The sequence below is a fragment of the Suricata suricatta genome, chromosome X (genome assembly GCF_006229205.1).
Source record: "Suricata suricatta isolate VVHF042 chromosome X, meerkat_22Aug2017_6uvM2_HiC, whole genome shotgun sequence".
In the NCBI taxonomy this organism is placed as follows: domain Eukaryota; kingdom Metazoa; phylum Chordata; class Mammalia; order Carnivora; family Herpestidae; genus Suricata; species Suricata suricatta.
In genome coordinates, this window is record NC_043717.1 from 16719626 (window position 1) to 16744305 (window position 24680).

Consider the following 24680-nt stretch of genomic DNA (forward strand, 5'->3'; position numbering starts at 1 on the left):
TGAGTCAGTTGAGTGTCCAACTCTTGACTTCAGCTCAGGTCATGATCTCATGGTTCATGGGTTCCAGCCCCATGTCAGGCTCTAGGCTGACAGCATGGAACCTGCTTGGGATTCTCTCTCCCCCCCTCTCTCTGCCTCTCCCCTGCTGAAGTACATTCTCTCTCTCAAAATAAATAAATAAATAAATAAATAAATAAATAAATAAATATACAAACTTTAAAAAATAATGAACTGAAAGATGAATTTCAAGAAACTACTTAGAATTCAGGAAGATAAAGACATGGGAAATATTAAAGAGAGGGGAAAAGACATGGAGGATAAAGAAGCAATTATATTTAATCGAGCTTTCAAAATGAGGAGGGCAAAAACAAGAGAAAAATAACATTCAAAGTAAGAATGGCTAAGAATTTGCCATGTTTGATAAAGATGACAAATCCTAAAATTCAATAAGCTGAATAGTGCTGGATACCTACCTAGCTTTCAGCATTCATCCTTCTATCCCTGGCAAGGTAGCACTGGGTTTGGGTGTTTGTAAAATGCTTTTCCAGGCTCCTTTAGCAGGTGGCTTCCTCCTGGATTCCACCAGTAAGAGGCACTGGTACCTAATCATACATAGGAAAAGGATAATAGCAGAAGTTCTTTTCTCATACTTGCTCACTTCCTTTTTCTCCTTCTGGCCACAGGTCCTTAGTTAGCCACATCTCCTCCAACCATCCAGCCCAACTATTTATGGGATGGTAGCCCCCTCCGCTACCACCCCCCCCCAAGGTTCTGGTAGCATAATATCCTCCCTTTGGTGCCTTGAACCCTAGGGATATGGTAGCTACTTTATGCTTTCTAATCTCCCAGCTACCTCGCCTTTGTTCCTCTTTCAACTTTCCAATACGTGTGTAGCCAGCTCCCTTATAAAACCCTTTCTGTTTTGAAGTACCTAGCACGGTTTCTATTTTCCTGCCTGGACTCTGACCCATATGCCAACATATTGTAAGCAAGTTAAATAAAAAAGAAATGCACATCTAGACACACCAACGTGGGACACTAGAAGGAAGACAGATTACCTAAAACAAGAGACAGTTAAACTGACACCAGACTTCTCAACAGCAACAATGGAAACCAGAAAATAAATAACATTCTCAAAATGTTGAGTTAAAACAACTGTCAAACTAGAATTATATGCCCTATGAAACTACCATCTAAAATAAGAGGGAAATCAAGATATTTTTAGATAAGCAGTAAGAGATTAATTTTAGAGCCTGCTGCATTAAATAATAGGGATGCACTGAAGTTTATTTAAACTTTGGAACTTGGGATTTGGAATTTTGTTTCCCCCTAGCTTGTCTTTAGAAATCCAATGGCTGAAGCAGAGCAAAAGATAATACTTCAGAATATGCTTCTTCAGCATATTGATTATTTTAAACTAGTTTTTTTTAAGAAGCAGCAGATACAGGAGACACTCTGAAAATGAACAGAAACAGTTACAAGGCAAATCTCCATTTGTAGGGTTGTCTCCCTCTCTGTACCAGGAAGAGGAGGATGATTCTGTCTCTAAAAACTCTTATCATTGCGGAAGGCAACAACTTAAATCTGCTTTACAACCTTATCCTTGTTTATTGTGCTTTTCCTGGTAACCTCCCATAACTGGCTCCCCCTACCAACATCTTTTGTCTTTAGCTGAAGATGATATTTAAAATGGTAGCCTGGTTCAGGTGTAGACTAGCCAAGGCTGACAGCATCATTTCAAAGAACCTCTGACTGGAGATGATCATGGATGTGAGATGTTTGTCATAAATAAATAACAGAAATAGTGAAAAATAAAAATAAATAATAAAGTGGCAGCCTGGGCCATTTCAAGGAGCTACTCACTTTTCCTGGGTCTTTCCCAGGTATATAGGAGGTATACATATTATGAAGCTTCTGTTTGCTTTTCTTCAGTTAATCTTTTATTATGGGTGGGGTAGGGTCTTAGCCAAGCACCTATATGGCCAAATACCTACTTCAACATCATTTCTGGAATCTCTAAAAATTTGCACAACCAGTGATCATATGATGGGGTTTGTATCATCATATATAATTAGAGAAACAATGTCAATAATATGGATAAGATGTGTCACTGGAATGTATTGAATATATTTTATGTATCTGTTGGCTATCTGTATGCCCTCTTTGGAGAAGTGTCTGTTCATGTCTTCTGCCCATTTCTTCATTGGATTATTCGTTTTTCAGGTGTGGAGTTTGGTGAGTTCCTTGTAGATTTTGGATACTAGCCCTTTATCCAATATGTCATTTGCAACTATCTTTTCCCATTTCATCAGTTGCCTATTAGTTTTCTTGATTGTTTCCTTTGCTGTGCAGAAGCTTTTTATCTTGACGAGGTCCCAATAGTTCATTTTGGTTCTTGATTCCTTGCCTTTGGGGATGTGTCGAGGAGGAAATTGCTGCTGTTGAGGTCAAGGAGGCTGTTTCCTACTTTCTCCTCAAGGGTTTTGATGGTTTCCTGTCTCACATTAAGGTCCTTCATGCATTTTGAGTTTATTTTTGTGTATAGTGTAAGAGAGTAGTCTAGTTTCATTCTTCTGCAGGTTGCTGTCCAGTTCTCCCAGCACCACCTGCTAAAGAGGCTGTCTTTTTTCCATTGGACACTCTTTCCTGCTTTGTCAAAGATTAATTGGCCATTTGTAGCAAAGTGGATGGACCTCGAGGGTGTCACACTAAGCAAAATAAGTCAGGTAGAGAAGGACAGATACTATATGTTTGCACTCATAGGTCTAACAGGAGAAACCTAACAGAAGACCATAGAGAGGGGAAGGGGGAAAGAGAGTTGGGGAGAGAGAGGGACGCAAATCACGAGAGTCTACTGAATACTGAAAACGAACCCCACCCCCAGGGCTGAAGGGGAAGGGAGTAAGGGAGTGGTGGTCATGGAGGAGGGCACTTGTGGGGAAGAGCACTGGGTGTTATATGGAAACCAATCTGACAAACTATTTAAAAAAAAAGAAAATGTTTTAATATTCACTTTATTTTTTATTTATTTTCTTTACTTTTTTTAACATTTGTTTATTTTTGGGAGACTGAATATGAGCAGGGGAGGGGCAGGGAGAGAGGGACACAGAATCTGAAGCAGGCTCCAGGCCAGGCTCTGAGCTGTCAAGCCTATCTCAGGGCCTGAACCCATGAACTATAAGATCATGACCTGAATCAAAGCCCGACACTTAATCGACTGAGCCACCCAGGTGCCCCAATATTCACTTTCAAACATACACAGATTCTAAAATAACTTGAGGTGAAAAGATATTTTATGTGCTAAGGTTAAATCCATCACTTAATTAACAAATGTATACCCATTACTGAAGAGTAAAATGCTGTGATAATTATAATTTTTAAAGCTATTAAGCTTTTGCTAGGTTATGCTATAGCAACAAACTCTAAAATAAAGAACTGTATGTCAGTTTTTCTTCTTCACTTCCACTTTGGTTATCAGCCTTACAAGAAAAAGTGTCACTAAGGAATTCTTCACATCTGGCAAGGGTAAATTAATGGCAGACAGTCAATTTGCCACTTCAAAATTTCACAAGCAGAAAAAACTCCACAGTCCTGTTCAACAACATCCTTGATAAATCATCTTCAATTTATATATAAAAAAGAATATAAAGTATAAGAAGAATAAAGAAAGTATTAAAGCAAAACAAGATCTCAATACCACATTTTATTACCACTTATCAAATTTCAAAACAATAGACTTCTTAAAAAAGCTTTAAGAAGAGTACTCCTTATAGTTCTATGCTTATAGAAGCTAAAAGTTAAAGAAAAATCTTATTGATAATATACTATAGACCATAGGTCAGCATGCTTTTTCTTTTAAGGACCAGATAACATTTTAGGCTTTGCAGGTCATTAGCTGTCTGTCACAACCATTCAACTCTGTTGTGGAGCAAAACTGCCGGGGATAATATGCACACAGAGGAGGATGGCTGTGTTCCAATAAAACTTTATTTACAAAACAAGCAGTGGGCTAGATTTGAATGTCAGGCCATAATTTGACATCTCATACTAGATACTACAAACTATTTTCATTAGTTGAAGATGAAGAGTTATATTGTATTTGCTGAAGCTATAAATGCTAGAATTTAAGTTCCTTCTAAAAAAAAATGTGTTCTCAAAAAATTCCTTAAATAGTATTCTGCTGTATATGGAAAGGCCATGATTTGTTACATGTGCTACTTTATCTAGGTTATCAGACATTTGGATATGCAGAAACAACTACAGGTCATATTTAAGTCTGATGATATGATAGATTAATAATGAATTAAACTCTGCTGCTGCTCAGTCATTCAGAGACGGCTGAGGCCTCACGTAGCCATCAACATAACACATTCTGACTGAAGCCCTACTTATAGGATGGAAAATCAGTTTTAAAATGTGTCAACTATTATTAATAGTGGAGCAAACATGCTAAAGGCGGAGAGTGACTTGGGAACCATAAGTACACAACGTTTTGTTTAAACACACTTCAGTACCCAGTCAGAAAGCAGTTATCGCTGTCTGTAGGCAGAAGGGTGCTGGGCCACTTCCTCATACTTGAGTCAAAGACAGAAGTACACGGTGTCCAAAGATTTTGGAATTGCCTTGTCATACATTTAACAAGATGTTGAAACAAGGTGGAATAGCAGTCACTACATCTTCAAAAGCCATCCGGAACAAAACCAAACGAAAATGATTTTTAGATGAAAACTATATATCTTATTCAAACTGTCGGCAGACAAAGTACTTTGCTTGCTGGAACCTGACAAGAAGTAACCAAACCGATACTTTCAGAGTACAAGTACTTAGATAATAGCTGCTGAAAAGACTCTCTTCTCACTCCAGAAAGATGCAGACACTCATGTACATGAAAGGAAAATGAAATGCAGATGGAAAAACCTAGATGACTGGTTTCTTGAAAGCCAGTTATATTGCTCTATTTGCTCATTTTTAGAACCAAGGTTTATAAGGACAAACGTTATTTATATGACTGTAAAGCAGCAATTGCAGACCAAAAATCTACATATATGAGGAATGAAACATAAGTGAAGACAGCACTTTCAGAATAGATTCAGAAAATATTTTCTTCAACTGGTACTAGAAACTTCCATTTGTGGGACTGCTTCAACCAAACTGCACCATCTTCAGAAACCATGCCAACACTGAGATTTAAAACGGAGAAGTCTTTACCTCAGTTGGTTCCTATTAAAGAGAAAGGGAAGGTTAATAACTGTGTGGCAGCATCAATACTAGCAGTATCCCACAATGGCGGCACTAGCCAAACACTACGTGCTATTATACGCTCCATAGGTGAAAGTGGACATCTACTGATGTGGTAGATAATGCGACTGTTTATTTCCAGGTGTTCTTCTCTCCTTCCAAGTGATTACATTCCCTCTCCTTTTACATTAAGCACAACTATTTGACTACTTTTGGCTAAGGAAACATGAGTGGAAGTAACGTGTACACCTCTGGGCCAGTGGCACGTACCCTAGTCGTCTCTCTGCTATAGTGAACTCGAAAGCTCATTTTGAGAGGTGAGCATGATAAAATGGTGGAGTATCCGTCAGCATGCCTGCCCATGACGGATTCATAGCACAAACAAAAAATAATTCTTTGTTGTTTTCATCCCCTGGGATTTTAGAATTTGTTATCCAAGCATAACCTAGCTTATTCTGACTGATATAATTTAGTGTCATAAAAGCAGAGTATAATGACCCCAGACACAAACTATCAGCTTACACTGATAAGTAAATATCCCAGGGGTGCCTGGGTGGCTCAGTCAGTTAAGCGGCCAACGTCAACTCAGGTCATGATCTCATGGTCCCTAGGTTCCAGCCCCGCGTCAGGCTCTGTGCTGGCAGCTCAGAGCTTGGAGCTGCTTTGGATTCTGTATCTTCCTCTCTCTGCCCCTTCCCTGCTTATGCTCTCTCTCTCTCAAAAATAAATAAGCATTAAAAAATGTTTCTAATTCCAGCATAAAACATCAAACTTTAAAACTCCAAATACTAATGTTTTTAATAATAAATTTGTAATAATATTCTTAAGTTAACATCTAATGTTATATTGCATGATGATTCTGGTATCTCAGAAGTTCATTATTTGATGATATATTTTGCTTCAACCAAATATTGATTTTTTAATATGAGGCTATTTTGCATCCAGCCAAAATAAAAATCTAGTGTCCTATCTAAAAATAATATAATAAGTAAATAATGGATGAATAAAAGTTTGGCTCTGTGTCCTTTATTTAAAATAGTTACCTGACAGGGGCCTCTGGCTGGCTCAGTTAGTAAAGCATGTGACTCAGTACTGGAGTCATGAGCCCAAACATCATGTTAGGTGTAGAGCATCCTTAAATACATACATACATACATACATACAAACATACATACATACATGACAGAAACCTCAAATGGTCTGTAAATTTGGTCATTAATTTATTTGAAGGAAAAATACCTTGATCTTGTGGAATTCAGGAAGTTTTTGGCTGCCATCTTGTATCCTCTAGCTGGCCTCTTCCCCTGCCACCAGCTGGCTTCCACTACTGATAAGTTCCAGAAACTAGAAGGATTCAATTCAGTGTTTTGTTTTGACTGCTGGATCCCTGTTGAGAACACCAAATCAGCTGAATAAGTAAATCTTTAGGGTGGAAACAGAAAAACACAATCAACTAATTTCCTACATATTTTGGGTAATCAGATAGCCACACAGTAGCTGGTACCTGTCCCAGAAAGGGGCCCAGACAAGGCTTCAGGCTAACAGAAAAAGATCTTAAGTTAATAGTCTCTTCCAAGGGAAGAACAGTGTTAAAAACCACAGTCATTATGTAAGAGTGTACAAAGGTCAGTTCAAACACAACAGCCTACCAACAGTCTTAGTGCAATTTTAAGCATTAATAACTTCAGAAGTACAAATTCTACAAACTTAAAACATTATTTGAAAGTAAAAATACCTAAATTTCTTTCATGCTTTAGTCTTGGGAACTTTTGAAGAGTAAATGTATTTCAATTTTTTGTTTCATGTTTGTTATCTTCAGTTGATAGACTAAAGAACTTGAAATTTAAAGTAATTCAAAATTCAAAAAATGAAATAAATGAAAAAGAAATTTAAATAAATTTTCAAGTGATGGTTTTTACAAGTTTGCAGCAATTATACTTCTGAAATTATCAAAACCTAAAACTGCACTAAGACTGTTGGGGTACCTGTACATGGAAAACTGTGTGGTCACAGAGTGCTTGAATATAAACTTTTATAAATTACACCCAGTTATGTCCAAAATAAGTTGAAATATTTTATAACAACACATATACATGCATATATGTAAGGAAATGTAAAACTGAGTCATAAGGTCTTTTGAAGCTAGAAGAACATGATACTAAATCATTAAAACTTTAGGAAATGGATGGGAAAATGAGACAAATCAGTAGCAATATCTGTAGTACAACTTTCTAGTATTATACTATCATTTTTTTCTTTGGAGGCTGTTGAGAATCCATTTCTATTTGGGATACTTGTTATTAAATAGTATTATGTTCTCGATATTAGTACTGATATTATTATTGCTAATGATGCTTTTTCTGAAAAGCTAACTTACAAAGACATGAACACTAAGATAATGCAGAAAAACACTCTATAAATGAGTTTTCCTTCCCATTAGAACTAATCTATTTCACTGATTCTCAATCTTGCCTGAACAGTGGAATGACCTAAGGAACTTAAAAAATACTGACCCTTGGGTCCCACTCTGCAATTCTAATTTAATTAGTCTAGGCTGCCAAATAGGCATCTGAAATTTTAAAAGCCCTGCAGTGATCCTATTACAGTCAAGGCTGAGCGCCACTACTCTAGGTCAATATATAATCAGGTATAGGTCAGCATAAAAATATGTGCTGATATTCGGAACTCCAACTTTTAAAACATAGCACCAATCTCAAATTTTATTATGGAAGGAGCTGCTAAATGAACCTAATCTAATCAACATAGGTGAATCTCAAAAATACTAAGCTGAGTGAAATAAACCAAACACGAAAGAGTATACTTATTGTATGGCTCTAGTTACATAAAATTTAAATAAATTAGAACAGGGGTATGAGGGCGAGTGTGACTGGAAAGGGACACGAAGGAAATTTCTGAGATGGAACGTTCTCTATGTTGTTTAGGATACACAGATATATACAGTTATCAAAACTAATAGAAATGGACAATTGAGACCTGCATCATAATTTCGCTATATGTAAATTACACTTCAATTTTAAAAAATAGAAGAAACATAATTAACTTAAATATGGATACCTAAGACAGGGTTTAAGAGGCGGAGAGGATTATCACTTCAGACGACCCCAAACTCTCACTAGCTTAAATGGAATGGCAAACCCAAGGCCAGAACCGGAGAGTATAAAGAGCCAACAGCAGGGAGGGCCAAAGCCTAAGAAATCGCTAGAGGTCTGGCAGCACGAGCCCAGCAAACACCCAGACTTCAGCGCCCGAGTGTCCCATGAAAATAAGTCCCCGCCCCCTTTTCCGGTGCGCACTAGTCTGTCTGTGTGTGCTATCCAAAAGCGTCCGGAGGGAAACGGAGCTACCGCGAGAAAGGAACCGGTGGCAGCTTGGTTCCTGCGCGGATGCTGGGGCTGTAGGCGCCGCGCTTTCAGTTGGTTGCAGCTCCCAGGGAGGAAGACGCCGGGGCTCGCTTTGCCTACGCTGCCTCCGCCACTGCCATGATTCCGGTGTCGCTGGTGGTAGTGGTGGTGGGCGGCTGGACTGCCGTCTACCTGACCGACTTGGTGCTGAAGGTGAGGGCCTCGGACCTAAAGCCCAAGCCCGCGGTGTCCAGGGCCGAGGCGCAAGGCCCCAGGCCTTTTCTCTTCCCCTGCCTCGCGCCTTCCGGGCTGGAAGCCGCGCGGCCGGTACCCACGTGCGCCTTTCCGCGTGGCGCCCCGGCCGCGTGGAGTAAATCAAACACCACGGGGGCCCCGCAAGGGTGTGGCGGTCTGCGCGGCTGCCGCAGTGGCCTTGCGGGGCAGTGCGGGCCCTGCCGCTTTCGGGTCCTGCCCGGGAGGCGCCAGTAGTGGGCTTGGGAGGGCCGGGGTGATACCACACCCCGCAGCAGTGCACCTGGGAGGAAAATAAAAAGTCGCTTAGGAAAGGCATTGTTTCCCCTCATTGTCTTTAAGGTCACGACCCTCCAAAGTCTCTCGTACTGGAATGAATCTAAATCAAGTTGTGACTTAAACCGGTAGTCACAAACTTTAAAGTGCATGCAGTCATCAGGAGTTCCTGTTTAAATTCGAATTCTGATTCGGCAGGTTTGGGGCGGGGACTATGATTATGCATTTGTAACCAGTTCCCATGTGCTACCAATGCTGTTAGTCTACGGACCATACTTCAGAGTAGCATCATCAGGGAACAAGGATTTAGATAACTAGTTTCTGACTATTCCACTTCTAATTTGCACCCTGAACCCGCTTCTTCCCGCTAAACCTCTTCGCCCACACCACACATACACCCTGGATGTATGGTCCACTCTTCAGTTATTTGGGAAGGGTATCAGAAATTATGCACAACTGTCTGACCACGTGCTTCTAGCAACCTTTGGAATTGAATTGGGGGAGAGGGAGATAAAGTCATCATACAGATTTTATTCCAGAATACAGTTCTCAAATATTTAATAAAACCTTCTTGTTATGAATACCTTTTTAAGTAGAATATTATAGTTTAGTATTGTGTGCTTTAGGTGTAACAGTAAAATGAAATGATACTGTGCTTCTTTGCATTTAAACTTGCAAAGTGAGGAGATTATGAGTCCTTAGAAGAACGGCTGAGTTCAGTCACTTCCCAGCCTTTGTGACCTTGGCCAGATTACCCTCTGTGCCTGAGTGTCTTCATCTTCAAAAAGTAAGGAACTTCTAAGATAGTAGAGAGGATTCTGTTAGTTAATACACGTAAAGCTTTGCTACTCCACCTGAAGTTAAAGGACCCGCAGCCCTTGCATCATCTGGGAGCTTGTCAGAAATGTACAATCTCAGGCTTTCTCCGTGACCTTCAGAATCTGAATCTTTACAAGATCCTTTGGTGCTTCCTCCGCAGGAAGTGTTGGCATAGTGTTTAGCATTTCATAAACAGTACAGGCCACTGCGTCTTTAAACAGTGATTTTATGTTCTAGAAAAAACAAAGCCACATGACTTCTTCATGTTGCATATGTAACAAAAATCCAAAATAAAGGGCACCTGGGTGGCTCAGTCAGTTAAGCATCTGACTCTTGGTTTCAGCTCAGGTCATGATCTATGAGTTCGAGCCCTGCATCAGGCTCTGTGCTAACGATGCAGAACCTGCTTGGGATTCTCTCTCTTCCTTCTCTTTCTGCCCCTCCTTTGTGCGTTCTCTCTCTCTCTCTCTCTCTCTCTCTCTCTCTCTCTCTCTCTCTCTTTCTTTCTCTCTTTCTCTCAAAATAAATAAACTTTAAAAAAATTTTTTAATCCCAAATAAAAAGAACTTTTCAAACCTCTAAAGTCTCTGGTCAAGTGTGTGAGGTTATCAGGTTACTTTAATTTCAGTAACAGCCCTTAGTTCCCCAACAAAGTGCTATTCTTGAGCCAAAAGACCTAACTCTCACTCATAGTCACTGCCTGGGCAGTGGATAGACCTCAAGTTTTAGGAGTCTGTACCTTCAGCTTCTCTGCTTCTGACTTGGTCTGCTGTTCCATGTTTGGTTCTTCTAGGATTTCCTCAGTAAATATCTGCTGAAGGCATGTGCTGCTCTACTTTCCTAAGTCTTAGAAAACAAGCAGGCTTAAAAAACTTCACGTGAAGACTGAGAACAGAGAACATTACAGATGCAAAGAGAAACCGATACCTGTATTCAATCAGGTCATTTTTTTAGGACTGTGATAGGGGCTGAAATATCCTAGAGACAAATTTATCAAATGGATGAGCATCAATATGACAAAATACTTAACTGTATTTCCTATAACTGAGGGGTAAAAGGGGGCATTGTCAGGGTATATAAGACAACTTTATATCATCCAAAATCCTACATTACTCAAGGGCTTCAAACTTTCCTAAAGATAAAACTTGTTAGGTTGTATATAAGCAGCTATCCCATCAATCCTGAAAAATGTAAATTAGTAAGACCAATTTGGTTTTACAAAAGTTTTGTACTTTGGGTGCCTGGGTGGCTCTGTTGGTTAAGCATTTGACTTCAGCTCGAGTCATGATCTCGCAGTTCGTGAGTTCAAGCCCCGTGTCAGGCTCTGGGCTGACAGCTCAGAGCCTGGAACCTGACTCAAGTTCTGTATCTCCCTCTCTCTCTGCCTTCCCCTGCTCATGCTCTGTCTCTCAAAATTAAATAAATGTTTAAAAATTTTTAAAAAATGTTTTATGCTTCTACATGATCAAAGGCAGCTTAAGGTCTTAGGGTTGTTCCTCATAAGAGGATACACAGCACCGGTTTCAACTAATCTGTCCTCTGTGTTGGATTGTTTGGAGGACTTCTTAAATTATAGTACAAGACCTCTTTCTATGGTAACAAGGCTTGTAGATCTCTGCTGTCCAGTGTGGGAGCCACTAACTACATGTGATCATGGAGCATTTGAAATGGGGCTGGTCCAAATTTGAAATGTGCTAGAACACTGACATTGGACTCAAAGACTTATGTACAAATAAGTAAATGGAATGTAAAGTATTTAAGTGGGTTTTTTATATGGATTACATACTGAAATGATAGTATCTTAGATATTTTTAGTTAAAAAGTATGTTTAAATTAATCTGCTTCTGTTTACTTTTTAAAACTTAGCTACTAGAAAATTTAGAATTACTTATGTAGCTTGTGTTTGTGGTTCACATATGTCTGTCGGACAGCGCTATTCTGACCTTGGCAGACTTCTTCTGTAAAGGGCCTGATGATACATATTTTAGGTTTTGTCAGCCATATAAGGTCTCTGACACATGTTCTTGTTTTTTTGTTGTCTTTTTCTAATAATCCCTTAAAAATGTAAAAACCATCCTTCGCTCATTGGCCATACCAAAACAGGCTGTATGGGGCTCTTGGCTGGCTCAGTGGATAGAACATGCAACTCTTGATTTCGGGGGTTGTGAGTTTGAGCACCACATTGGGCGTAGAAATTACTTTAAAAGAAAAACAGACTGTAGACCACATTTGCCAGGTTTGCCAGACCCTAACCTCAACAGACCAGCTAGTCTGAGATCTTTACTTTAATATCCTGAAGAATATAAAGCTTTAAAATTATAAGTATTTGGGCAGTCAGTATCTTCCTTTCCTATAGAAAAGGCTTCTTTTTGATTTTCTTAAACATCCTGTTCTTCAAAACTGAGTGGAACTTTTTCTCTCCTAGTCATCTGTGTATTTTAAGCATTCTTATGAAGACTGGCTGGAAAACAATGGATTGAGCATCTCCCCTTTTCACATAAGGTGGCAAACTGCTGTCTTCAATCGTGCCTTTTACAGTTGGGGACGGCGGAAAGCGAGGATGCTTTACCAGTGGTATTCTTCATTTTTTTCTCTTTGGTTTAAATGCTTGTTAAATGAACTATTTCCATCATTTTCCATCTGAGTTTTAAAATATTAACAGTATAAAGCTTTTCTGGTTTTATATAAATTTAAATGGGATTACATCATCGTGCTTTTGCATACATCAAAAATCAGGGTTCTAAACCTTATCTGGTGAGTAGATACATGGGTGCACATGTAAAAGTTCAGTGAGGTGTACATATGGCACTTGTACACTTTACTGGGCAGGTTATTCACTAAGAGAAATGCTAAAGAAAATTGGAGTATTTTCTATCACGAAACTAATTCTGTAGAATTCTGTCCCCTATCATAACACATAGAAACAAGGGTCCTGGGAGTCACAGGATACCCAAAAGTCTGCAGGCTTTCCCCTATACTTTCCTGATAGCCCTCCAGGGGAATGATATTTAAAATATTTCACAACCAGTAAAGCATATGCACAACCCATTAGGGAAAACGGCCAGATTGTAGCAGCAGGGTCCGGAGTCCCCTGGCCATGCAGGGCATACCCCTTTAAGTTTAAAAGCTTTTTTTTAATCAAGGAGCATATAGTTGATTGTTAGGAGGTTTATAATGATCTCTGGGCCACCCTAGAGACCAACACATTGTGTAGTTGACAGAATTCCTAGTGTGGGTATACGGGATCTTTGTCTAAATTATTTTGCTAAAAATTTAGCTCACGTGGCATAGAGCTAAATGTAAACAGATCATTAAAAAGCAGAAAATGCAACAACGAATCAAAGCAAGCCAAATAGAAAGGAAATAATAAAGAGCAGAAATCAGAGAAATAAAAACTATAAAGAAAAATCAGCAAAGCCAAATGTTGGTTCTTTGAAAAGATTAATGAAACTGATAAACCCCTTCCATAATTCTGAAGAGGAAAACACAAGTAACAAAAATCAGAATTGATCAAAAAGATAAGTAACTAGCATTGGTGAGGATGCTGAGAAAAGGGAACCCTCATGCACTGTTGATGGTAATATAGATTGGTGAAAGTACTGTGGGAAATAATATGGAGGTTCCTCAAAAATATTAACAACTCAAATACCACCAGATGGTAGCTACACTTGTGGTGAGCATAACATAACTCATTGAATCACTGTGTTGTACATGGAAACTACTGTAACGTTATGTGTCAACTATACTTCAATTAAAGAAAAAAAGAAATACCGTATAATCTAGTAATTCCACTGACTCTTTACCCAAAGAAAACAAAAACACTAATTCAAAAAGGTGTATGCACCCCTATGTTATTGCAGCATTATTTACAATAGCCGTGATATGGAAGCAACCCAAGTGTCCATCAATAGATGAATGGATAAAGAGGATGTGGTATATATACATAGTGGAATATTACTCAGCCACGAAAAAGAATGAGATCTTGCTATTTGCAACAACATGGATGGACCTAGAAGGTATTACTCTAAGTGAACTAAGTTAGAGAAAGACAAATACCACATGATTCCACTTATATATGGAATGTAAAAAACAAAACCAATGAACAGCCAAACAAAAAATAAGCAGTCCTAAATTCAGAGAACAGTGTGGTAGTTACCAGAGGGGAGGTAGGAAGGGGTATGGGTGAAATAAAGGGGATTAAGAGGTACAAACTTGCAATTACAAAATAAGTCACAGAGATGAAAAAGTACAGCATAGAGAATATAGTCAATAATAATGTAATAATATTATATGTTGACCACACTTATCATTGCTGAGTCTTGAATAATGTATAGAATCAATATGTCATACACTTGAAAGTAACATAACAGTCTATGTTAGTTGCACTTCAATTTTCTTAAAATTCAGAATTGAGAAAAGGGAACGTTACTGCAGGTTCCATAGACATTTTTTATAAATGAAACAACTGTGAACAACTCCATGCCTATAAATTTGACAATGTAGATGAAATGGACAAGCTCGTTGAGAAACACAATTTATCAAAAAGTGAGGAAATGTAATAGATTATTCCCAACTATAGAAGGGTAATTTGTAATTATTAGAACAGTAGAAGAAGGAAACTGTTGTTAAATTTTACCATTTTAATATTTAAGCTCATCACAAAACAATAGCTAAAATAAAATGCAAGCAACAGAATTGGAGATTAAAAAGAAATGGGTGTCTATAATGTCAAAAGAACTTTCATAATTATATGAGAACAAGATCAAAACAATTGTATGTAAATGAGCAAAAGACATGAGAGGAAAGAAACTTTTTATTGGGAACAATAGTCAGCCTCTTCAGTTGTGCAAGAATTATTAAGTTATTACAACTGCTTAAAAGAGACTTAAAACTGCCTGTGTTTCAGCCACATATCAAGTTCAGGTAGGAAAATGAGGCAGAGTTATTGAAATTTTTAGCCATTATTTTGAAGCTATGAAATGTGGCTGATCAATAAATTTGCTAACCCGTGAATTATGAGGAAGTGTATGTTTATGTGATTTTGCTTCCTCCCGACAGGTTCAATTTTGGAATGGTGTTTGGCGTAATTGCTATGTTCAGCTCTTTTTTTCTCCTGGGGAAAACGCTGATGCAGACTTTGGCACAAATGATGGCTGACTCACCCTCTTCTTATTCCTCATCCTCTTCTTCCTTTTCCTCTTCTTCCTCTTCTTCCTCTTCTTCCTCTTCCTCTTCCTCCTCTTCTTCCTCCTCCTCACTTCACAGTGAACAAGTGCTACAAGTTGTGGTAAGTACCTTCTTTTTACTTTAAGTTCATTGCAACATGAATATTTCTTCTGGGTAGCATAACTCCTATCCATATTTTAAATATGTAAACATATGAAAAGTCTCATGATTTCTCAAATTACCTGCTTAAACAAAAATATTAATAGGAATGTAGCAAAGATTTGGTCGAATATGTAGTAGTGGTAGAGGAGGAGGAGGAGGAGGAAGAGGAGGAGGAGGAGGAGGAGGAGGAGGAGTAATAGAACAGATGGACCACCATCAAAACTGTCTACAATTATACAGATACTTCATTTAATTCATGTTATCTTCTTGAGGTGCTAAATGATTATTTCTATCAAGGAGTAAGCATGCTGATTTAAGATCTCTATAATGTATAAATAAATTGCATTTTAACCCTATGCAAAGCGTTCCCCTTTCTTCTTCATGTCTTTCAGACTAACCAATAATATCCTTTTAATTAAAGATATATGACCTTGAATGGTCACTGATTTCCTGATGTGAAGAATAATGTGCTGAATTTTACTCCTTAGACTGTAAGCCATTTATAATAGTCTCATTTCAAAGCACATGTATAAACCTTATTGATCCATGTCTCCAGAGTTTGGAAGGGTGCTTTACCATTGACTAACTTTTATTTCAGATTTTTCACATGTATAGTTATAGTTTTTATTTCCATGAGTCATGGATGTTATGTTCTTAATCATGTTCTTATTAATGGGATAGACTATTTAAGACCTAATTACATATTTTTAAACTCATTTTTGTGGTCTCTACTAGGCTGGATCACTGTGGGGATATTTAGAAGCCATTTGTAGAGAATGATAATGAATCTCTCTTATGTTAATAGCTCTTTTTTAGAGGTTAAAAGGATTTGCCAGGTATGGCCTTAGAAGAGATCATTTATTTCCTCTACATTTACTAAGTGTATTCTGCCTACTGACCATAAGCTGAGTCCTGCTTTTATGGGGAACAAAATCCAATCCTAGCACTCATGGAGCTGTTAGTGTAGAGGCACAGCTGCTGTGATCGTGCTGCAGTTAGAGTACAGGGCACTGCGGGAACAGAGAAGAGGCCTGCTGACATGCGCCCGGCCCTGGGAAGAGAAGAGGAGAGCTTCAAGGGAAGGGTGAGGAGAGTCCTCAGAGCCTCTAAGGAAACATGGTAACTGAGCATCCCAGTAACAAAGGGAACCATATAATATGGAAATGCGGGGGGTTAGTGGAGAATAATAGAATAATAATAAAACCTAGGTAATATATGTGCCTTCTCTGTGAGGTTTTTGTGCCCATTTTGTTTTATTCTTGTAGCAATCTAGGGGTAAGTATCTCATCACAGATGAGAACACCAGGACAGAGACACGTTAAGTCACTTGCCTGCAGTCACAACTCATAAATAGTAGGTTCGTCACTCACCCACCACTGACCTCAGAGCCATCGTGCTCTACTCCCTTACGAAAGACCACTAACTGTTAAGAAACTATAAACTAACTTTGACCTGTGTCTCAGAGGTATATGGTGGAAGGTATATGATGCAGGAGATAAAATAGGAAATACAGTTAGGGTCTGGGTTATGAATGACTATCCTAGGAAGTTCTGATTATTTGGGGTGTCTCAGTGGCTCAGTTGGTAGAGCATACGACTCTTGCTCTTGGGTTGTGAGTTTGAGCCCAACACTGGGTGTTGAGATTACTAAGTAGTTTTGATTTTTACTTATAGATAACAGGTCTGTATAAAATGGACCAAAATAGGGTTACACTGATGATAAGAAGACCATATTAGAGGGAACTTTGGAATAATTCACTGTAGAACTGATACAGATCTAAACTAATTTGGTGGTAAGAAGAATGAAGGAGGAAGATTTAAAGGGTCTTTCAGAGTGGAGTTCTCAGGCTTTGGTGTTTAAGTGAATGTGAGGCTTGAAGAAGAGGGAAGAGTTAAGGATGAGTCTCAGGCTACATGATTGTTTATTCTTTGCCAAAGAAAAGGATAATAGAGAAAGAAGCAGGTTGGGAAGAAATGTGATCATTCACCTGTCTGCCTACTAGGATTCAAATAGCAAAGTGTTGCTCAGAGAAGAAATTATTTCTTCGTTCTGCTTCTCAGTTTATTCATAGAGCTCATAAAAATTTTTGCTCTGTTTGAAGAGTCCTACTTTGGAATCATGAAGAAGTCAGCTGCCCTCTGTAGTCCACTATGCGTATTTATGTATATGTTTAAGAATGTTTTGTCTCCTGGGGCGGGTGGGTGGCTCAGTTGGTTAAGCATCTGACTTCAGCTCAGATCATGATCTATCTCAAAGTTCGTGGGTTTAAGCCCTGCATCAGGCTCTGCGCTGGCAGCTCAGAACCTGGAGCCTGCTTAAGATTCTGTGTCTCCCTCTCTCTCTGTCCCATCCCACTTGTGTTCTCTCTCCCATAAAAATAAATAAACATTATGGGGTGCCTGGGTGGCTCAGTCAGTTGAGCATTCAACTTTGGCTCAGGTCATGATCTCATGGTCCGTGGGTTCAAGCCCCACATTGGGCTCTGTGCTGACAGCTTGCTCAGACCCTGGAGCCTGCTTCAGATTCTGTGTCTCCTTCTCTCTCTGGCCCTCCCCTGTTCACACTCTGTCTGTCTCTGTCTCTTAAATATAAATAAATATAAAAAAGTTTTTTCTTAATAAATAAATAAACATGAAAAAAAGAAAAAACAATGTTCTATTTCCTAACTTTAACAGGAATTCTTGTAGCTCAGAGAATATACTTTATATTTACTTGTAATACCTGTATCCTTGTTCAGTATTAATTCCCAAAAACCTGGCACTCTGTGTCATTGAGAGATCAGAATTCTGGTACATCTAATACCCTGTGTGATCATGGCTGAGACAGATGGGCAGTCACGTACTGTTGCCAGTAAATAAGACCTACAATCTGTTAGAATAGTCATGCACTCAAATCCTTACCTTATCTCATTATTACATCCATAAGATAATAAAGCAAAGGAACCAATGTCCTATGGAATCAAGCCTACTGATTTATTTGAAATAAAGTTAAACAGGATATTTTGTGATATCTAAAAATGTATAAGAATTACTCTTGGGGCTCCTGGATGGCTCAGTCAGTTAAGCATCCAACTTCGGCTCAGGTCATAATCTCATAGTCCCTGAGTTCAAGCCCCACAGCAGGCTCTTTGCCGACAGCTCAGAGTCTGGAGCCTGCCTCAAATTTTGTGTCTCCGTTTCTCTCTTTGCCCCTCCCCTCCTTGTGTGCACTCCCTCTCTTTTTTAATGTTTAGTAAACATTAAAAAAATTTTAAGAATTAATCATAAGTACATAAATTTGGAGAGGGATCAGAGAAAAGGAAGCTTCTAATCCAAACAGGCAGACACCTGACAACATGGAAATGGAGCAGGTATGTAGAAGAAAGTACCCTGATATTCTTAGAAAAATTGCTTAGTAGGGTCTGCGTAAAGAGAACTTCAGGTAATGAGCATTGTAAAAATGTCCATATATTTTGACCATTTACTTCTATACTACCCTCTAGGACTTTGGCTTTAAGTAAACACTTCCAAATATGGAAAAAAACATCATATTATTATCTTAACATTATTTATTATTATGAAGAATTGGAAATAACCACAATATATAATTGAGGAATGCTTAAGTTGTGGGATTGTCATTCAGTGAAATATTATGTATACATTAAAAGTGAAGGTTATGAAAACTAGTTTCATAACTAGGGAAAGGATGCTTAGAATGAATGAATTTAGAAAGTGATCCAAGCAACTAGGTTTGAATCTCCTCTTCAGTTACTAAAGGAGTCTTAAAACTAAAATTCCTCTATGCAGAAAAATAACATTCCAATTGAATTTAAATTGAAACAAAATCATAAAAGACCTTGAAAGACAAAAAATGGGTTTCTGCTTTATATGAACACAGAATGAGGAAGACATAAGCATAAAACTAATAGCAAAAACCATGAATATTGAGAGATCTGACTACATAAAATTTTTATATTAAAAAATCTAAAAGAAAAAATTAAAAGGCAAAAGAACTTGCTAAGACATCTATGATATGTATTACAGAGGACTGGTAATTGATGTTTGAAATGATCCTACAAGAGCAATAGGAAAAAAATAAATACTCTAGGAGGAAAAAATAGACAAGTCATGAGTAAGCTACTCACAAAAGACCTATCAATGGTCAGAAGTAGTGGAAAAGTTGAGCTTTAATAATAAAGAAATATAAATCAAACAATGAAGTACTTTTTATTTCCCTCAAATTGCAGATTTGAATAAATAAGCTTGCCCAAGGCTATGAGGGGTCTCCTTTTGGAGAACAGTTTGAGAAGTATCTAAGTCCTTTAAGTTTTGTGAAATGATAGCATTTGTTACCCTCTCAGTAAAGCATAATGTTCTTTTTTTTTTTTTTTTTTTTTTTTTGTAGAGAGAGCTAGAGTGCAAGTGCGGTAAGGGGCAGAGGAAGAGAGATAGACTTAGAGAATCTCAAGCAGGCTTCACACTCAGCACTGAGCCCAACACAGGGCTCGATCCCACAACCCTGGGACCATGACCTAAGCTGAAATCAAGAGTCAGATGCTCAACTAACTGAGCCACCCAGGAGCCCTGAAGCATAATGTTAAATATGGGACAAGGATTATCCCATTTAATCCTCAAAATTAGGGGCACCTGGGTGGCTCAGTCGGTTAAGCGTCTGGCTTTGGCTCAGGTCATGATCTCATGGTTTGTGGGTTCGAGCCCCACGTTGGGCTCTGTGCTGACAGCTAACTCAGAACTTGGAGCCTGCTTCAGATTCTGCATCTCCCTCTCTCTCTCTCTCTGACACTCCCCTGCTCACACTGTCTCTCAAAAATAAATAAAAAACATTAAAAAAAATTTTTTTAATCCTCAAAATTACCCTCTTTTGCAAATGTGGTTATTTCCATTTTAATAATGAGGAAATTGCACTGTTGGGGGGGAATAATCTAAATTTCCTTGAGGTCACTTAGCTAGTTAGTGATGGATCCAAAATGTCAAACCCAGGTGACCTGTGTCCAGACCCAGAACCAACCATGCTTGTTTAAGAATTTATTCCCCCAAAATATTTCATTATATATGTCCAAATATGTTTATCACAGTATTTATAAGAGCATAAACTTTTAAAACAATTAATGCCCAACAGTCTAGTTTATAGAATACAGTACAGCTCTTAAAAATTATGTTGCACCCTTTTGCGCTGCTGGTGGGAATGCAAACTGGTACAGCCACTCTGGAAAACAAGATGGAGGTTCCTCAAAAAATGAAAAATAGAACTATTCTATAACCCAGCACTTGGCACTACTAGGTATTTATCCAAAGGATATAGGAGTGCTGATTCAAAGGGGGTACGAGTACCCCAATGTTTATGGCAGCACTATCTACAATAGCCAAAGTATGGAAAAAGCCCAAATGTCCATCGACTGATGAATGGATAAAGCAGATATGATACATTTACACAATGGAATACTACTGGGCGACCAGAAAGACTGAAATATTGCCATTTACAACAACATGGATAGAACTAAAGTGTATTCTGCTAAGTGAAATAAGTCAGAGAAAGACAAATACATGATTTCGCTCATAGAATTTAAGGTACAAAACGGACATAGGGAAGGGAAGCAAATGTATATAAAAAGAGAGGGAGATAAACTATAAGAGACTCTTAAAGAATACAGAGAACAAACTGAGGGTTGCTGAAGGAGTGTTGGGTGAGGTGATGGGCTAAATGGGCAAGGGGCATTAGGGAGGACAGTTGTTGGGATGAGCACTGAGTGCTACATGTAAGTGATGCATCACAAAATTCCATTCCTGAAATCATTATGACATTATCTGATAACCAACTTGGATTTAAATTAAAATAAAAATAAATCATGTTGAACCAGAAAACACTCATGGAAAAAAATGTTTGTGATGCTATTACGTGAAGGGGCAGATGTCAAAACCATATTTATAATAATTCTTACAAATATTGTATATGAAAAGACATTAAAACATTGAGATTGTTTTTGGTTTTGTGTTTGGGGAGCAGTATAGTCTTCTGTTTTTCTTTTGAGTTTTCCAGTTTTCCTGCTTTAAGCACATTTTATAATTAAAGTAAAAAGAGGAAGAATTTCCTCTAGAAGGATACGTTTAGGGTACCAACTCTTGGACGGTGAGAAATAGATGCTCAGTATGTAAATAATAGAAATGATGCCTGATGTGCCCCCCACTTAACCTAGTTTATAGAATCTTAACGGATGATATAACTCAAGAGTGATTATTTATCGCGTGAGAAGATTCTTGGGTATCTAAAAAACTTTACCATGCAGCCCTTACAATAGCAAACTTCCCTGTTGTATGCAGGGATATGTACATGCACATCATCCTAGGAGCATGTGATTGCAAGACAACTTCTGCTTCTTCATAGGTCTCTAATATGTCTGTATGTCCCAAATAACTTACTTTCTGCATTAAATTTCAATTTTAATATAATACTTATAAACCCTTTTGATATTCTTTTTTCTGACCACTCTACTAAACAAATTGATGGAATCCAAGAAATGAACGGCACGGTGCTCCCACACCCATAGGGCACTTTATTACAGTACCCTTAATTACCAGCACTCATGTAACTTGAGAATACTAAGATGAAAACTCATTGATGGGGGACGGGAATATCCTATATTACTCACTTAAGTATTTGGAACCTTGCAATAACAATTCAGAGGAGGGATTCGGAATTGTAACAACAATTTCCAAATCAGGCTTTTAGACCTTGAGGGTGGAACAGTTGCTGCCTCCTTGTCACTGTCACGCCTGACTCCCTGGCACTTTGCCAGGCTCCCTAATTCTTTCCCATGGTGAAGACTCCAGGAAGCCAAAGTTTCAACATTTTTAACCTTGGTTTCCTGTTCTCTTTATATTAGTGTTGTGCTTAGTTGAAAAACTGTCTAGTTCAAAAAGCTGATGTTTTTAGTTTCATTGTGATAGAAGTAGAAAAGTGAACCATTGATACTCATATCACTTTTAGTTTACAGAACCTTCAGCCTGGAAGTTTAAGCTTTAATACAGAGTGAACATCATGGTTTCTTGATCCCCAACTGTGTATTTATCATTGTGTCTGTGAACAGGTTCCTGGTATAAATTTACCTGTCAACCAACTGACCTATTTCTTCGCCGCAGTTCTCATTAGTGGTGTTGTACATGAAATTGGACATGGGATAGCAGCTATTAGGTAATGATACTTTTCTTTCTACTAATGCAACAGATTGGTATGGGGGAGGAGGGTGTCTAGTGATGTGCTAGACTCTGTTGACTGCCAATAAACCCTCATCTTGACAAAGCATGTACTGTTACATATAGTGGTTTAAGTGGGCAGCTACTTTTTTTTTTTAATCTCTCACCTTTGCTTCCATATTTTTAGCATTGTAGCTTTTAGCGTTTTACATATAAAATCATTGTTATTAGCAGTTTAATATTTCACAGTGTTTGTGAAATAGTATGGATAATCTTTTATAAAAACCAACTTCCCAATAAAAGTGAATTTTACAGTCTTCTTATATTTTTAGTACTAAATGACAGCACAATATATTTCGGAGATGGTTTTTTTAGAGTAGCTGTTTGGTCTTATAAGGTTATTAAGTATAATTCCATTTTTAGAGAATGAATTGATAAGAAATAGTTCTCTTAAGGACAATCTCAACATTATGGATATTTACGTATACTTATTTTAACATTAATGCAATAGGAATACACTTAGATAAACCTCCACTTTTACTTATATTACCTAAAATAAATAATATATTTAGATACTTTCTAAATTTTCTGTTGTGTTCTTCTCTGAAAATAATTCAGGGTAAACCATTAAAGTGTTTTTCATTTAGTTCCTCATGGAAATATTAACCATTTCTTTATATATGTGACTAATTTCAAGTTATTTGTTCAGCATACTGGTTTCTAAAAGTATTGAAGTTTTAAGCCTATTTCAGAATACCCTTGTTTTACAAAATGCTATTTCACAGATAAGCAAACTGGGACATTGTTGTAAAATTATGACATAAATATTTATCGTATATACAGGTATTTTGTCTTGGCTGTCGTGAGAGGCTTGTTTCTTAAGCAAGAATTTAAATTACAGTGGGAGGTTTTAAAGTTAAATACATTATTAATTGGAAAAATGTAATACTAGTAGTATTCCTTTTTCTTATGTTATTTCTTAGGGAACAAGTTCGATTTAATGGCTTTGGGATTTTTCTCTTCATTATTTATCCTGGAGCATTTGTTGATCTGTTCACCACTCATTTGCAACTTATATCACCAGTCCAGCAGCTAAGGATATTCTGTGCAGGTAACAGACTTAAAATTTCTTTATTCATCTGTGTGTGTTGTTATGGAAAGTATTCACTTGAATGAAATGAAAACATCTCACTTTTTGGTTGATAAATTCCGTTTATAAGATTCTCAGTCAAAAGTAATAAAGTAAGGGGCACTTAGCTGTCTCAGTCTGAGGAGCATGTGACTCTTGAGCTCAGGGTCATGCGTTTGAGCCCCACATTGCCTGTAGAGATTACTTAAGTAAATATTAAAAGAAAAAATAATAAACCAAAATTATTTATACATTCCAGTTTCTTCTTTAAAAACAAAAAATTATTTTAAAAAGGTTGAAAGTAAAATTAACAGAACATACCATTCAAATGTGAACAGAAAATATGACTACATTAAGTTAGATAGACATGGGGGGGGGTCACTTGATAATTATAAGGAGTGTAATCCACAATGAAAATGTAATCATTGTGAATCTTACTGCATCAAGTAACCATCAAAACAAAAATGGAAAAAGTGCAAGAAAAAAAGAAAAATTTAATAAAGGAAGCTAATCTCATCTCTCAACACATGGCAGGTAAGATGAAAAGTATCATCAAAACTAATTTGTAAAGTAAAAATCGGTATGTCAAACCCTATACCATGACTGTTTCAGGTGACCATGAAACATAAAAGTTGACCAATTTAATTCTAAACATAATTGTAGTATATTTAAAAATGACAATAAAATAATGGGTAAAGTTTTGCTAAAAGGAAAAGTCACTCCCTTATGTAGTTCCTATGAAATAAATGAAAATAAATGTTAAATATTCAACTGAAGAAATGAGAAAAGAACTATAAAGTAGTTAAGAAATTATGTAATTAATAAAGATATAGGCAGAAAATAATAAATAAAAAAACCCCAATTTAAATATAAGAGGTTTGGGGTGCCTGGGTGTCTCCATGGGTTAAGCATCTGACTTCAGATAGGGTCCTGATCTTGTGGTTCATGAGTTTGAGCCCCCTATTGGGCTCTGTGCTGACAGCTCCAAGCCTGGGGTCTGCTTCAGATTCTGTATCTCCCTCTCTCTCTGCCCCTCCCCTGCTCTCTCTTTCTCTGTCTCTCAAAAATGAATAAACATTTTTAAAA

General features: G+C 37.7%; 1 protein-coding gene across 7 annotated transcripts in view; it reads left to right on the plus strand.

The window, feature by feature from the left end:
- Positions 1–8650: 8650 nt before the first annotated feature.
- MBTPS2 (membrane bound transcription factor peptidase, site 2) overlaps positions 8651–24680 on the plus strand; it is a 91607-nt gene continuing 75577 nt past the window's right edge. For all 7 annotated transcript variants that reach the window (XR_003904986.1, XR_003904988.1, XR_003904987.1 and 4 more), the window contains exons 1-5: positions 8651–8813; positions 12373–12521; positions 15006–15234; positions 22360–22463; positions 23449–23576. Coding sequence is in view for 2 of the 7 variants with exons in the window: in XM_029929527.1 (XP_029785387.1) it covers positions 8739–8813; positions 12373–12521; positions 15006–15234; positions 22360–22463; positions 23449–23576 (685 nt within the window). In the remaining 5 variants the exon portion in view is untranslated. The remainder of the gene's footprint in view (positions 8814–12372; positions 12522–15005; positions 15235–22359; positions 22464–23448; positions 23577–24680) is intronic.